General features: G+C 45.2%; 1 protein-coding gene across 3 annotated transcripts in view; it reads right to left on the reverse strand.

The window, feature by feature from the left end:
• Positions 1–16,354, reverse strand: part of sei (potassium voltage-gated channel seizure) — a 283,246-nt gene that overhangs the window by 168,275 nt on the left and 98,617 nt on the right. For all 3 annotated transcript variants that reach the window (XM_084593794.1, XM_084593795.1, XM_084593793.1), the window contains exon 2: positions 13,479–13,709. In XM_084593794.1, coding sequence (XP_084449920.1) covers positions 13,479–13,709 — 231 coding nt within the window. The remainder of the gene's footprint in view (positions 1–13,478; positions 13,710–16,354) is intronic.

The raw sequence follows: 16,354 nt of genomic DNA on the forward strand, positions 1-16,354 counted from the left end.
ACCGGTTGCTATTGCGTGAAGCGTCTGACATTACCATTCTTTTGATCTTATGTGCAAGCTTTAGTGGATAAAAAACGTTAATATAAAGAAACTGAAATATATTATTGTTCATTATTATGTCTGATACCCTAAGTCATTCAGCCTCGATGACGCAAGGAGTAAAAGTTAACCTAAGATAAACCTATACCAATTAGATAATTTCGAAATCGAATGATCGCATTACTCGAAAGCTGCATCGTACCTAGTTCGCGCCCGGCGACGGTTTCATCGGAAATAAAACAACAGCACTCCCACCGTTCGCATCGATTCTAGGCGAGAAATCGACTCGGAGAACAAAGCCTCCAGGTATGCCCGCTGTGGGTCTCGCAGATGGGGTTCACGCACGTCCACAGACGCGAGAACCGGCGGCTGTCACCGCGGCGTTGTCTTCTCGGCTTCCCGACGGGCCATTCGAGCGTCCCGTTCCGGCCTCCGGAGCGCCTCAAAATTGGTCTGCCTCGATGGATCCACGTCGCACTTACACGACCGCTGCCGGCACCCGGCAATCGTGACCGAGAAAAAAGCAGGGGTCGGATGCCGGAGCACGGACGGAGCGACGGAGAACATTTCACTTCGTCCGGAGCGAGAAAGCAATCTGTTCTTTCTTCATCTCTGCCTCTCCTCTCCTCTCTCTCTCTCTCTCTCTTTCGTGTGGAGTCAAAGTTGCTGCCTCAGGCTTCGCGTCCCGAACGTTCTCCCTTCGCTCAACGCGCTCCTCAATCAAGATATTTATACCATTTGTCGACAGAGGGCATGGAAGTAGACGCGGCGGGGCTGGCCTAAAACGGATTTTTTCTCTGTTTATTGTTCCGAAAGGTGCCAGCGCTTTGAATCCTCGGGTCACGTGGGAACGAATTCCGCTCCCCTGGAGCCTTCCGAAGTGTTGGCACTGACAACATTGTTCTCTGAGGGGCGCGCATGGATTTCAGGACACGTGGACGCCTCCGCATCGTTGCTTGTATGCAGGGAGCTTCACTCGCCGCGGCCCGAGAAGCAGAACGCATTCTTTGTGTAAGGATGTCTTGCTTGACCGAACTTAATATACTCAGGCATGAACTTGTTTAAGGGGCATATTACATGTACACGCTTTTCGAGGCGCACATTAAGGACCGACATCAGCATAGCGTGAGCCGTTGCGCTAATGCAGCAAAAAAAAAAAAATAATAATAATGAAAAGCATTGCACGAGAACAATGCGGACATAACAGAACCAGCTGATCGCTATTTGAAACACGCGGCTGCCAAAGCGGAAGCCGGTCTTTCTATCCTGAACACTAAACCGGTCATCAATTCACTAAGGAACGAGTCCACCAAGCTACTCGTCCGCGAGCCTCCCTTCTTCGCTCACTCACTCACTCACTCACTCACTCACTCACTCACTCACTCACTCACTCACTCACTCACTCACTCACTCACTCACTCACTCACTCACTCACTCACTCACTCACTCACTCACTCACTCACTCACTCACTCACTCACTCATTTGTGCATTCACTGGTTCAATCGCGCAGCGGTGGATGAGATGTCACTGCGCTCGACTGCTGACCCCAAGGGCGCGTGTTCAATCCCGGCTTCTGCGGCCGCTTTGGGATGTCAAACCTTATGAATTAAATTAATTCATTCATAGGGTTCATTCACAGTTTCTACAGCGCTGCCTACTTCTTGCACGGAACTGTAAATGAAGCAACAGTGTCTACAGCCCTTCTCTCAACCCCCGTCTTTATTCGCAGATGCGAAAAAGTATTAACAAGCGCACAGCGGCTCCAAAGAATCCGAACAGATGTGGACGAATAGCACAGTATAGCTCAAATAGCCTGGCCGCTTCCGTAGCGAAGTTCACTAAATTTTTAGCTGAAACGTGACATTTTAAAATAATGAGCCGATGTGCACTACATGTCTTTTAGTTTTCGATACGCTGGGCACCACTGTCAGTGAACCCGTCCAGGTTCTCTCCCTATTATTGGTTTGATTTCGAGAAATTATCTAAGCTGCGTATTTTTGATGAAATTCTCTCTCCGCCGTTGTTTCCTCCAACATTTTCTCATCGCTTTTAATACAGAAATAAAAGCTAGGTGACAGGAGCGTCTTACGGCTGTCGTTGTTTCGACAGGGTATTTGTCGCCGGGAAAGGAGCAACCGTTCAACTTCAAAGCGTTTCATAGCGCTGCCGTTATATGAGGAAGAAATGCACTTAAAGGCCTGGGGAGCGCGACACGTATACTCAGCGCCCAGGAATTCCGCCGTCCTCGACCTGATGCCGCTTGTAAAAGCGATGAAATTGGACTTTGCGGGCTTCCACTGCAGTTTACGTCGCGTTCCACGCACCCTTCCGATCGCACCACAAATTTTATGTAGTTTTCCTTATTAACTTCGCAGCCGCTTATGTAGAGAGAAAAAGTAAAGGAAACTAATTATCTTTATCTCTGATTATTTCTCCCTAATTACCTGATAATAATTTTCATGTGGCACTAATAACCTTATCACTAACTATCTATCACTACTTGTCTTTATCATTAATGATTATCAATATCATTCATTATCATTTTATCCTTATATATCTTATCATTAATGATCAATGACTCTATATGACTTGACCACGTGATGACGTCACATTTGACATATTTTGATGACAGATTTCGCGGGCCCAACATAGCCTTGCAAAGCTTTAGCAGAACGCAAACGACACAAAGTTCTGGAGTTAGCTCGAGGACAAAGGGTTGAAATTTCTATTTCCCTCACGCCCGGGTCTGAACGGAAAGCTACTACATTACAGAAGAGATGGTGTTTGCAGTGATCAGCGAGTGCAGGCTTCTGAGAACAGAGCAGAGGTTTTGGTAATTGAGCCAAACAGAACAGATAGGAAAGAATGCAAATGAACGAAAGCGACATCTCCGAGTTTTGCTATAGTCGCCCTTTTTAACGCATGCTATCATTCACTGTTTGCCTGAGCCTCTTTTCTAAAGTGATTAAGCCTGCCGAGCGTGCCTTATAGAATTTCCAGCTGGAAAATTTGTGAAGGTGGGGAGAATTCCCATCGTCACTAGTTAATATCTTCGAAGCACAAACTGCGCTAACTATGTACCTGAGCCGCACAACTCTAAACCTCAGGCCATGCTGACTGGGGTGACTCGGGTGACACGGTACTGGGCTATAAGTAAATGACTTTATATCTGTATAAAATATTCCCTAGAAGCAATATACGCTGATGATGAAGCTATTGTAACAATTATGGGATTGACATTAAATTAAGTAAACACTAAAAAAGACAAAGGACTAGAAACGGACCTAATGTGGTCTGCTGCCAAACAAGATTCAGAAAACCAAATACCATTGAGTTCAGATCTAGGGAGAAAGAATAAACTTTAAACATGCCACCTTGTCTTTAAAAAGTTATCCAGGACAACATGCAAAATAGGATCAAATACCTGAGTGTGTATGTTGAATCTTTTCAGCACCGACAAAAAAATTAAGCAATACAGGTTTCTTTACACAATCACATGGCTGGCATGCGTTTTTAAATGCAATACAATGTTTTTTGTTTGTTTGTTCTTTAATCCTATGTATACTCCGTTTAGCTGCTATACATAGCCAGTTAAGTTACACAGCCAGCATATAGCATTGGGGCAGCATGCTTCCCACCTATTAAACAAAAATAATCTATTAAATTTAAAGTATTTAATAAAATATAGCCTGTAGTCCAATTATAAAATACAATGGTATGATATTGCCTGTTGGAGATAGGCTGGCCCTACCAACCCGCCTTTGTCCGACAGTTCGCAGTCTGTTTTTTTTCCTTCCACTTTTTTTCATCCCCCATCTAAGAGTTAAAAATACTATAGGGAAGTCGTAGGGTACCGCAACTCGGTAAGCCATCTAAACGTAGTATTTTTATGCCACATCCAACAAGTTTGGACAAATTCCAAAGCCCTTTCGGAACGCAATTTTTTTTCACGTATTTTCTAACTGCATCACAACATGAACATATCCGCATGCAGGTCCTCGATGGCCGGCTTCATGTTATTTGCTACTTCTTTTGAAAAACGCACCTGGCACATGCCTATGTGCCATTTTCGTGTGATGTTCTCAAGCGTGCTGTCTATTTTCGTGACCCCTTTGAAATGATATTTGTAATAAGTCGTAATAAAAAATTGCCGACGATTACGTTGCTTCTTAATGCGAAATTTGAGAGAAGGCCATCAGCTGTTCTTTCGAAAGGTTGAGGCAAAGAATTCGAGCAAGACATGTATGTACAATTACAGACAGCTTTTAGGCAGGCGGTTCACTGTGGCGAAGGGTGGCGGCTATGCGTTTCGGCTCGGGCAATGCACATATTGAGATCCGCCGCCAACGAACCAGCGCTCTTATTGCCGCCGCACAGGGGTGGCATTGGAGTAGGAGCGAAGAGAGTAATCAAGTAATCTGGAGGTCGCGGAAGGCAGCGCGTGGGCCCATAGGAACGTTGTGCGGCGAAGAAATAGCAGCGACTGACTGATGCCGCTAACGCCGCTAGCAAGTCAAACCAAAGTGACCCTGCGTTTCGGCTTGAGGTGCACGCACCGTGATCCGCTGATGCTGAGCCGGCGCTTCGGCAACCGGAGAACACCGTCGCTGCCAAGCAGGAAGAGGGGGTGGGGATACAAGCAGTGGCGAACGGCGGCGGCAGGAGTGCACGCAGCGATCGGAGAACACGCGCAGTCGACGTCATTGTGGAAGATGGGGAGGGTACACGCAGCGGCGAACGGCGGTGGCAGGACGCGCGCAGCAACCGGAAAACATGAGGGGGGCAGCGGCGAACGGTGGCGGCAAGGAGCGCGCTGCCCGGATGCGGAGCTGGTTACGAGGGACACATGGCGACGGCGATGGCGACGACGACGCGAAATGCAGGAACTGGCGCCAAAGAGCTGCGCTCTAAAATTGATTGGCTCTGAGCTGGTTGGTAGTCTCTTGTATGGCATCTTCTCGGAAGTGGACGGAAACATACGGTAGGACACTTAGACAGTACAACGCTAGTCTGCGTCCGCTCTCATGTGTTTTTTGTATTCCCAAGCTGACGATACGCGAACGAGTTCAAACGAAAACCATTCTTCGGCAATTATCGAAAAGGTTCTTTCTAAAAACGTAGATTCGTCAATATGTTTATCAAAATTATGTAAACATTACTGTGGACAAGTTATCGATATATAGCGTTGACATACTACTTAAAGTGAGTTGCAAACATGTTATAAATTTGTGATTTTAATTTCTTCATTTAAGAAGTTTGCATTTCCATCTTGTGCAATTATATTGTGTTTTTGAGCATGAAATGCTTTCGCTCCCGTTTTCGGCAACCTTCAGGCGAAGTCGGGCCAAAACTTATTTCCAGTCATCCAGGAACTGAAACAGGAAGATCCGGGTACCAAACGAGATTTAACTAGACGAGTTCCCCACTCTCTAAGCCGTCGTACAAGTCGTGCAATGTAATTGGAATATGGCCTAAGCGGTGAGCGGTGACGCAGATTTAGGTGATCAAATCTAAAATATGCTTCCTGGATCCAAAAAATTTACCTTCGTCCGAATTTGACTAAAATTAATGTCCAGCTTAATTTCACTATGAACATCTGGTGTCTTCTCTATTTGGATCGGGCACTCCACAAAACTTCGCATGTTTACGTATTTTCCACACACTGGAATAATAGAGATTATCGAAAGCTGAGTTAGGGAGTGTCTTGCGGAAAGCAAACGCTTTAGGAGTTATACGCCACGCAGTAGAAAAGTGTTCTCTAACAGTAAAATACGTGCGCAACAGAGACGACACAAAGAGGAGAAGTGGACAACGACGGCGCGTCCTCCTCTCCTCTTTGTCTCGTCTCTGTTGCGCACGTATATTACTGTACATCATGGTTCACCAACTCGCCCAATCAGCCGTTCTTCTACAGTGTTCTCTAACGCCGGCAACGCCATTATTTATGCGACCGTTCACTGAGGTGACAAGGCTACCAGGGAGCCCATAATCATTTCATGCTTACACTTGCTCACGATTACGGGAGGGGCAGTAATTTCTTGTGAGGGACCCACACTAGCCCTAGCTATGAGTTCAAAACAATTTCGCTTAATTGTGTTTCGTGATTTTCTCACTTTTAATTAAAAGCAAGACTGTATGCAAGGTATTATTAAGAATACATTTATAAGAAGTCATTCTATAGGATTAGTTTCCATACTCGAAATGGCTTGTCGTGGCTGTTGTTGGCCGGTTATGTTCCGCGTGTACGCAATGGTCCCACTACATATTTTTACCTTGGCACAAATGCTAAAAAATGCATAGTCTCTGCCCTGCCGCAGCGGGCCCTGAAGAGCGCTTCACTCAACCAATTACCGGCTGAAGCCTGACGCAGTTAACAGAAAGATATACTTGAAATCACCCGCGTCGAAAGAAACAAAGGTTCCGGCGGACACAGACTTTACCGTTACCTGCAGTCATTTAAATGATAACTGCACTAATTTAAATACCAATAGAAAACACGTAAGTCTGGGGGCCGCTTCTATTTTTGTCCGAACTGCAATCGTAGGACAACTCTTTGAAAAATAAACGGTGTGAAAAAGAAACTGAAATAAAATTTTTGCTTGGGTCTTAATTTAATCTGACGTTCTTCGTATAAAAACAGCTCATTCGGGTCCCCATGGTTCGACCATCACGAACTTAGTGCCCAAAATATTACCGCTTCGTGTCTTATAGCGCGAAGCTCAATCACCCACCGAGAGGTCATTATGCCCCGTGGGCATGAAATCATCCTCATAGGCTCATTTCATCATTCGCGTTATTTCTGAAAGTATTTTCTTTTCATCTACTGAAAGCCGCCTGCTAACATTAGTTCTGCCAGCGCCGGCTCATGTATTATTAATAAACCTATCCAGTCGTCTCACGCTCCCATTATGAAAGCCCCATTTTCATCTTTCTTGGCGACGTCATTGCAATCACCAGCCATTTGAGTCGGTTATTTGAGACGCAATATTTGAGACGGATATAAGCGGGTCCCAAGCGAAATTGGAATTTTGTAAGTGTGGGCCCGGCTGCACTTCGTTCGCGCAGGTAGGAAACGAGATAAGTGCGCGCGGCGAAAGAAAAGATAGGAAGCAGAGAGCAGAGCAGTAGCGGATGCGGATGGAGACGCCGCTTGGACTGCGCATACACACTATCTTTCTTTGCTTTACGCACCACCTTTTCTGACGTTTGCGATTTGCACAATGTAGTCTGTATGTACACATATCTATATCATTCGTCTTCTTCGGGAAAATTTCGTTTAATATAGATGGCGACTGGAGCCTACGCGCTGGATTTTTTCCTGCACAACTTGCGTTAACCTTCTCGATGTGTACTTTCCCCATCTTACCAACCTGACCGGTAGCCCCCACTCTCAAAAAAAGGTTAAAGGCGGGGGGGGGGGGGGGGGGGGGGGGGGTTAAGTTTACATCTGCTCGTTTGTTCTTCAAGCCGATAATTATGAAATTTTATTATTGTAAAGCTGTCCTTGGGGAAGGGAATATCATTCCCGAAACTGTCGGAGAAAAACATTCCAGGGGTGCACTTAAGACTGGTAGACTATCAAGTTCAAAAATGCGAAAGCATTTCTCTTACTGCTGATGTTGCGGCATGTTCTTTGATTTATGAATATAGTTTGTAACGCGTTTTGCGCCTCATGTGCAACTTTTGGTCAGAGCCACAAGAGACTGCTGTGTTTTGTGTACCTTCGTAAATGGCGCCACGCGTGTGCGTAACGGGAGATCTATTGTTTATTTTTATTTTCTTAATTTGCCATGCGCTGATTTCGAAACTCATTCGTTGGTCTGCAAAACCTATACATGGGAGTAGCTTTTTGAAACTCTCGAACTGTAACACCGTGAGGGTTGCATTTCGGTTTTTAGAACGTTTAAAGTTTTATCTCAAATCAATCTACATCGAGTTTGAAGGGACACCACACTTGCAAAAGAAAGGTATGTGTATCGGGCCCTGCAGAACCTCTGTTCTCAGTGACATTTTGCTGGCTCATTTCGATCGTCAACTGCTCGCTTTCCTCATGGACAGAAATGTTATCAAGGTTTTTCGTTATGAGGATGATTTTAGTTGTTTTAGACTGTGACTCATGGCGATTCAATGTGTTAGCAGAAATGTACTAGCTGCGTTCGGAATGGTAATGAACCCTCTTGACCTCACCTCCAAATTCTCAGTCAAAGGCCAAATTAGATTTCTATATATTCGGTTTTAATTTAAAGATGATGGTGTCTGCTGGAGCTGTGAACCGCGCGCCAGCAAAGCAATTCTGCCCTTCAATTCCGGCCACTTGAAGCTCGTTAGACGAGCTGTTGCCATGTCGTGCCTCAAGCACGCTCTCGGCAATACTTGCCGGCATATTGTGTCAGCAGCGTTTGACCGCCAAGCCCAAAGACTGCTGAGCGCTGGGTACCCTCACCACCTCCTGGTTGCAGTCACTGAAGGCCTCCTAAGTGAAGAAGATGCGCTGTAAGGCACAAACGTGCGATGCCCGCGCACAGCGTAGGCAGAAGGTACCAGTGAAATCTTACATACACACACCGTCGCAAAATCTGAAAAAGGTAACCCAGCGTTACGACATGAAAGTCGTGTTCTCTGCTCCTCGCAAGCTGTCCAAGCTTTACAGGATAACTGATCCGGAGGCAACCCAGCAGCGTGGCTGTGGCAAAAAACACAGGCGGCCTTTTTTTTTTTTTTTTAATGTACAGAAGGTGTAGTTTACCAAATTCCCTTAAGTACGCATCTAAAGTAAGCTTGGTCGGCTGCTCTTCCAGAGCATACTCTTAGTGCCACCCATTCTCGTCTTGCGTTGGTGGCAGCGTTTTGCGAAGCGCAGAGCTAGGCCACGCGCTCCCGTGTTCCCTTTCATATTTCTTCTATCTGTACGTTAGGCAAACTGGGAGATGCGTGAACGAGAGGTTACGAGAGCATGCCAGGAACATCAAAAATACGCGCGAGGGAAAATACTTTGAAGGTTTTCTCGCAAGTCACTGTCTTACCTGCCAAGATTGTTCACCGGCACTTGATATCACCTCCGAAACCAGAAAGAGCAAAGAATGCATCACTAGAGAAATCGCAGAATCTGAACAGATATGTATTCTGAGGGGTGGGCTGTGTCAGCAGAGCCTCTATCACCTCTTCCCAAAAACAGTTGACCTATTTGCGCATGCGCGAGGGATAGCCAGGGCTGTACAGAATGCGTATAAAAGTGAATTCTTCCCCAACAAAAGCTATTGTAAGTTCAGCGCCCGTGTTTGTCGTCTCGTCTTTCTCCGCGTTTTTTTTTTTTTTTTCTTGCGATGATTTCTCTAAAAAAATATGTACCAACATGCCTAACTCGCCGTAAAAGCTATGTTTCCGATAAGCATGGGTCGTCTTCAGTAAAAAAAATCGGAGGATGGTGTCGATAGCGTGTCGAGGGGAGCGGGCGTACAGTAGGAAAAACAGACTGTAGTCTGCGGTGTCATGCCTGGAAGGCCTATGTGACGAACGAAAGAGCACAGTCTCGGTTTTTATGTAACGACGTGAATTGCAAGAATATTGGTGAGAGTTCTGTTGATGCGTTCTACTAAACCATTTTTTTTTAGGGTGTTAAGGGATCGAATTTCTGAAACGAGATGCACATAAACGGAGAAGTTCTTCAATTACATCGGCAGCAAACTGACGGCCTTCGTCACTTAACACAACTCTCGGAGGACCATGTTGCAAATCTGCGGAATGCAGCATGAAAAAACGTTGTACGCTGTAGCGGCGGGAGGGGCGGCCGTATAAAATTGTCCACATATACAACAATCAAACGATTACCTTCTTGCGATTTTTTAAAATGACCCAAGAGTTTGGCTTCGACTTTCTCGAAAGCAGCCTTTGGCGGCGCCACAAGGTGATGCATACGAGGAGCTACACTAGTAGCTCCTTGTAACTCCTTAGTGACTCTGGCGCTTAGGACAACTGGCCACATACTGGTCAACCGTGTCACGCATCCGCGGCCAGTAGAATCGTCCCTCAGTGCGGTGCAGAATTCTCGCAGATTCCAGGTGTCCCGAAGCTGGATCACCATGTATAACTCGTAAAACAGGAGGGCGGATGCTTTCAGGGACTACAAACAGGAACCTGAGGTAGGTGTCTGAGTAAGCCTTCTTGCATAGGGTGCTGCCATACATGTAGATAAAACTGGCCGTTCGAGGTATGGCCCTAAGCAGCTCCATCTGCTGGTCGTTGTGTCACTCTGTTCGTAGATAAAGCAGCGATGTAATGGTCGGAGTTGTCCGAGTCACATTCCGTCGTAGCAAGTGGAAACCCGCACAGGCAGTCAGCGTCTGCGTGCCGTCGGCCACTCTTGTATGAAACGGTATAGCCGTATTCTCAAAAACGAAGTGTCTTGCTCAGAGACCGACTAGCGCAAGTAACGACATGTCCACAGTCGTCATAGCGCTGAACTAGGACAACACCGACACCTATACCACTTGTGTCAGTATGCACCTCCGTTGGAGCAGAAGGGTTCAAATGCCGTAAAATAGGATGTAACGTTAGGAGGAACTTAAGTTGTCGGAAAGACGAATCACACTCAGATTTCCACTTGAATGGAGCGTCCTTGCGGGAAGGCACGTGAACGGGCAGGCGATGTCTGCAAAACGAAGAACGAAACGTGGGAACTATGGGGAGAGCCCCAAAAACCTGCGGAGTTCTTACATTCTGATGATGCTAAAACATGGCAACGGCTGCGGTTTTTTGATAAGTTCGGACACTGTATCCGTCGACGAGGTGACTAAGCATTAAAGCTCGCTCTCATCAAAACAGCAATTCTGTCCAGATAGAATATACGTTGTCCAAATAGCAAATAGAGGCCTTCCATTTCAGTCCACGTAGTAGGGAACCCATGAATCTTTCAAATGTCGCAGGTGCATTACATAAACTAAATAGCACAGCATTAAATTTGAACATTCCATCGGGCGTGATGAAGATGGTCTTCTCACCTGCTGGCTGCATAGGTATGTGCCAGTATCCCGATCGAAGATCGACAGATGAAAAGTACGACGCAGAATACAAACAGTCAATGGCGTCGTCGATGCGGGGAAGTGGGTACACATCATTTTTGTGACTACGTTCAGGCGGCCGCATTTCTACACTTGGCCGCATTTCTACATTGCCCTGTCCAGATCCTCAGTGTCCGCTTATCTGTTCTCTCCTCCTGTCCACATGTGTACATCAAATGTCTTAAAACGTCCCAATGCCCTTCACAACGGGAGCGTTGCAGTACATGGGTTTCAGTGAGAAACCACCTCCCCAATATAGGTCTAAGCTAACCTGAATTACAGAGAACGCCCATGTATTGACAAGCGTACATGATAGCCTCGAAGAATGCACGAATACTGCATTAAAAGAAACGCAACTAAATGCTACCTGCCGCATAAATGCGTACGTTTAGGGCACTGCTTTATGCAGTAGGACAATCCTTACCCAATTGCCTGCAGTAAACACAAAATACCTTAGAATAGTCCAGGCACATCATGGATGTATACTGCAAGCTTGTCTCTTTCCTCATTTTCAAGCCCAATATGTAGCGAATATAGAATCAGCCTAACATCCATATACGTACACTTATTTATTAAAGTACTAGCTAATAAGATCAGAATCAAAGGATTACAGATATTGTAGAATTCACTCTGCAAAAAGGACCAGACAAGATATCTTAAGGCTGCTCTACAGTGAATCGTATGACAGTGAAACGCTGCGAATATAACCAGTATTTACACATAGCATTCATAGATTACGAAAAAGCATTTGACTCAGTAGAAACCTCAGCAGTCATGCAGGCATTGAGTTCTCTACAAAGTAATACAATTCCTCTAAAGGAGGGTGTCAGACATGGAGACATAATCTCTCTAGTAGTATCCACTAGTATTAAAGGAATTATTTAGCTAAGTAACTAAAGTAGCTTGCTAAGTACCTAAGGTTTAAAGGAGGATTAATCAGCTAGGTAAAAGCATCTGAAAACAGTGGGCCTAAATATTAATATTGCGTAGACTGAAGTAACGTTCAACAGCTTCGAAAGAAAAAAAAAACAGTTCAGAACAGGTAGAGAATACGTCTACTTGAGACGGGCAGTTGCCGCAGATCCGGACAACGGAAGAGAAAAAAAATAGTAGAATCAAATTGGGATGTAACGCATTTGACAAGCACTCTCAGGACCTGAATGGCGCTTACCAGTATTCCTAAAGTGGAGAACATATAAAATCTGCATCATACCGGTACTATAGGGCATAAACGTGGAGGCTAATAAAACGGATCTACTTAAATCGAGGACAATGCAGAGAGCTATGTAACAAAAATGGTAAGTGTAACGTTAAGAGGCAGAAGGCGAGCAATGCGGGTTAGGGGAAATACGCGTATTACTGACATTCTAGTCAAAATCAAAAAGAAATGGGCCTGGGTAGAACATGCACGTAATACAAAGGTTTAGATGACCGATAGTCGCAAAAAGTAACAAATGGGATTCCCAGCGGAGGCAAGCGTAGCAGGTAAAAGCAGAAAGCGAGGTGGATGGGGGAAATTAGGAAGTTTGCGATGTTCAAGTGGATGCAGCTAGCTCAGGATTGGGTTTATTGGAGGAGTATGGGAGAGGCCTTCGCCCTGCAGTGGGTATAGTCCAGCTGGTAATCATGATGATTAAAAAGCATTTCATGCTTAAACCGTATTATTCATGAAAATTGTGAGCATTTTACTTGACTACGCCAGCGTTACTACAAAAGGGTTCCCACGATTCAAACAACTGATTATCTCAAACATTATCAAGCAAAATGCTAAACAGGAATGCTGCAGAGAATAACCCTTTAAAATATTCGATCGGAAGTAATAGTTATCATGCTACTTAGAACTTTTAAAAAATACGGAGAGAAAAAATGGTGCTGGCCTCTGAAATCGATTTCTACTATCTTAAGAACCCCAGTGGCGGCCAGCGGGAATAAAAAGCGACAGAAAGACGATAAACAAAAGAAATACAGACCACAGCGATAGCGAGGAGAGAAGGATTTGGGCGTATAGACTATACACACAAAAATAATCGCATAGGAAATGTAAAGAAAAAATAACACGTGTTTTCGCATCTGCGACAACGAATTGCGTTCCCGTTCTGAGCTGCACCTGTTCCTTTGAACAGTAGTTTCTCCCTTCATTACTGAATTTTTTACCATTCTGTGTACGCTGTAAGGGGAGTTTTACTAAAAGCGGATGGGATTCTAAATGATTGCTTTAAAAAAAAAAGCTGCAAGTCAGAGCCTCATAAAAGTCTTTGTCACGACAGTAGACTAGCCAAATATGAATGTTACACCTGCTAGCGTCCATTTCAGCAACGCCATGCGCTTGGCAGTCAGGCAGTCGGGGTAAATATGAGGGTGAAAAGGTGGAGGACACTCACCGTCCTTTCGGTAGTAGAGCAGCTCGGTCTGCCGCTCGACCATGTTGTCGAGGGCATCGCGGAAGGCGGCCACGGCGTCCGGGTCGGTCAGGGGCCCGTGCAGGAACTCGCAGAGGCACGAGCGTTGCATCAGCTCGGCCCGCGTCCAGCCGACCAGCTCGCAGAAGCCGTCGTTGCAGTAGATGATGGGCAGCGAGTCGACGAGCGCGTTAGCCACAAGGAAGCGACGGTCTGCGGCAAAACAAGATGGAGAGAGCCACGATGAGTGCGACATCGACAACTTCATCGCTCAGTGCATTAAAGCGCGTAACAAGCTTCAATCCCCAATCATCCCCCTTTCTTCAGACCACTTGTCTCACCTCGCAACAGTCTCCCTTTTTTTTTCTTCATTTTTTTTTACTCTAAGGTTTATTCGCTAGCTTTTCATGCAAATTAGTCTTATTCTGGTCTCCGTAAACACACAGCCCATGTTGAGTGGAGATGCACTGCCAGGTGCCTGTGACACAATAGGTTTCGCAAAACAGTCATCACGAGCAGGATCCCACCCTGACCAGCAAACTGGAAAACAGAGGAACGGAAGAGCAAAGAGCAAGTGATGCTTGACAAGCGCAGCAAAGTAGGCTGTACACATGTAGAGGAAAGGAAACGACTCTGTCGTGAAAACTCATTTGCGAAATTCATTCTTGCGCCGTTGCTAAGCACCACTTTTTATGTTTGCCACGATTGTTGTTTCAGTACTGTTCAGACTGCCGCTGAATTGGTTAAATACCACAGGGACGCATTACTTCGTCTTTATACAGCAGGTTAAGTGAACTCATAGCTAAATGCATCTTTCTATTTTTCTAGGTATTACTTCTGCGTGAGACTGGTGTTCTGAAATCCCCGGCTAACTAGCGTCACGCAACCACTGAGGACCGGAACATTTCGCCTAACTTGACTACCGCAATTTAGCAGCCGTCTTTAAGGCTGTTACGTAAGTGGTCGTATTTACTATTCTTTTTATGCAGGTAGTAATCGTTTTTATTTTGCGTTCCGACCTTCTTCCATATAATGCAATATTTAGCAATAACAGATTTCACCAGCGCTTTATGTGTATTATTCGGAAATTAAAAGTTCTTTCCTCGCAGTGATTGTAGATTAAAGCCACCATAATTCGTAACCTTTGCAAAAGTGCTTCATTAGATACCCCGGCTTAGTTGCCCATCCACAAAAAGGTTTGAATATTTTGCCACTGTTTAAGATCGCAATAGCACAGTCACAAGCGCAACAAGTATAAGCATACAATTATAAATACATCTTCTTGAAAGAGTGCATAATATCTCTCACAATCCTTGGTAGCGAGAATAAGCGCGGTATCTCCTACATATTTAAAACTTTTCGAGTTCTCAGAAATCACGTGGAAAAGTATTTAGCAAAGACCCTATTAAACGAAAGTAATAAACCTAAGCTTTTTAGATTGCTTATCATTATAGTGTATGATCTACAGTATCAGGCCAACGAAAAGAGCTAAAGCGGCATAGCTGTTTCCCATCAGATTATGAAATTCATACTATTATTCCAGGAGTATGATTGGGTTACTGATTTTTTTTTTTTTCTTTCCGTAAAAACAAATTCAGGAGAATCTCATTTGCCAGTGGGATCGGTTTCTGGTAGTTGGGAGTACCCTAATGCGATGCTCTCTTCAGTAATTTCTATCTTCTTATTTCTCAAAGAGCGCAGGCCAACTGGAACGAACAGTTGTGCCGTTTTGGTCTGAATGCATAATCGCGCGAAGTTGTTCATGCGTAGCTCGCATTCAGCACTTAAGAAATTACTTTGAACATTACTTGCGTTTCTCTCTCTCTCTTACTCCCTTTTGAGACAGTTCTTCATTCGAATGTAGATTAAACTCTGCTCGCTATCGATATGAAACTCTTCTAGTTTAAAATTTCCAAGTGACCAGTACAAGAACATACAGTTAAGTTTCAGTGACAATGAATGCACCTGACTTAACTGAACGACAAACTCTAGAGAAACAGAATGACTGCATCTGTTTTAGTCGGCATCAAAGCGTAGGCTTTCTCCGCGAAATATAAACAGTAACAGAAATAATGCCAATAGTATAGATAAATTAAATTAAAAACCAGAACGATGATCTCTAAAACACAAACAGCAGGAGCGCACTGAAGTACAAGCGACACGAAAAATGACACGCCCCAAATATCAAAGGAGGAGATTTCATTCTTTTTTTCCCACGTGTGCCCACATCCGCACCATCGCGATTGAAAGCACTCAAACGGCCCGCATTTTTGTTCGTAGAACATTCAACGTCCTTCTTCCTCTTCTTCTCTCCTTGGCCACCCAGCGGAAGCGAGGCGACCATGGGCGCTTCCTTTCATGCTCCGCTGTGAAATAGTAATTGAAATTCCTCGCTCACCTTCAATGGCTAAAACGTCCCCGAATTTTAGTTAATTTCCGCCCATCGTACCAAAACAAAAATATTTTCAGCATACGCCAAGCACCACGTCACATCAATTGTACGATTCATGCTCGTTTTATTCAGTGATCCTTTTTCTCTTTATTTCTCTCGTAGCTTCGTTCTCCTTTGTGGTGCACTGTGTGTGGTAAGTGACGAAATAAAACCGCGGCGTCGACAGCAATACAAGCGGGGGAGGTGAGGGGGGCCTGGGAATGATGGGTCACCGCCGCTTGCGACGGGGGCTAGCCTGCCTCCGAATTTTTATCTGTTGTAGGCCGTCATCGCACCCGCCGCCGCTTCGGTGGTGGACGACGGCTGTTGCGACGCGCGTCTCTCTCCCTCTTCGTTTTCTTTCTTCTCTATTTTCCTTTCTGTCGGCACGAAGCAGAGGAGGTGGCTCAGCTACAAAGCCAGTAGC

Source organism: Amblyomma maculatum, chromosome 2, assembly GCF_055883805.1.
Source record: "Amblyomma maculatum isolate TAMU_Amacu chromosome 2, ASM5588380v1, whole genome shotgun sequence".
Classification (NCBI taxonomy): Eukaryota; Metazoa; Arthropoda; class Arachnida; order Ixodida; family Ixodidae; genus Amblyomma; species Amblyomma maculatum.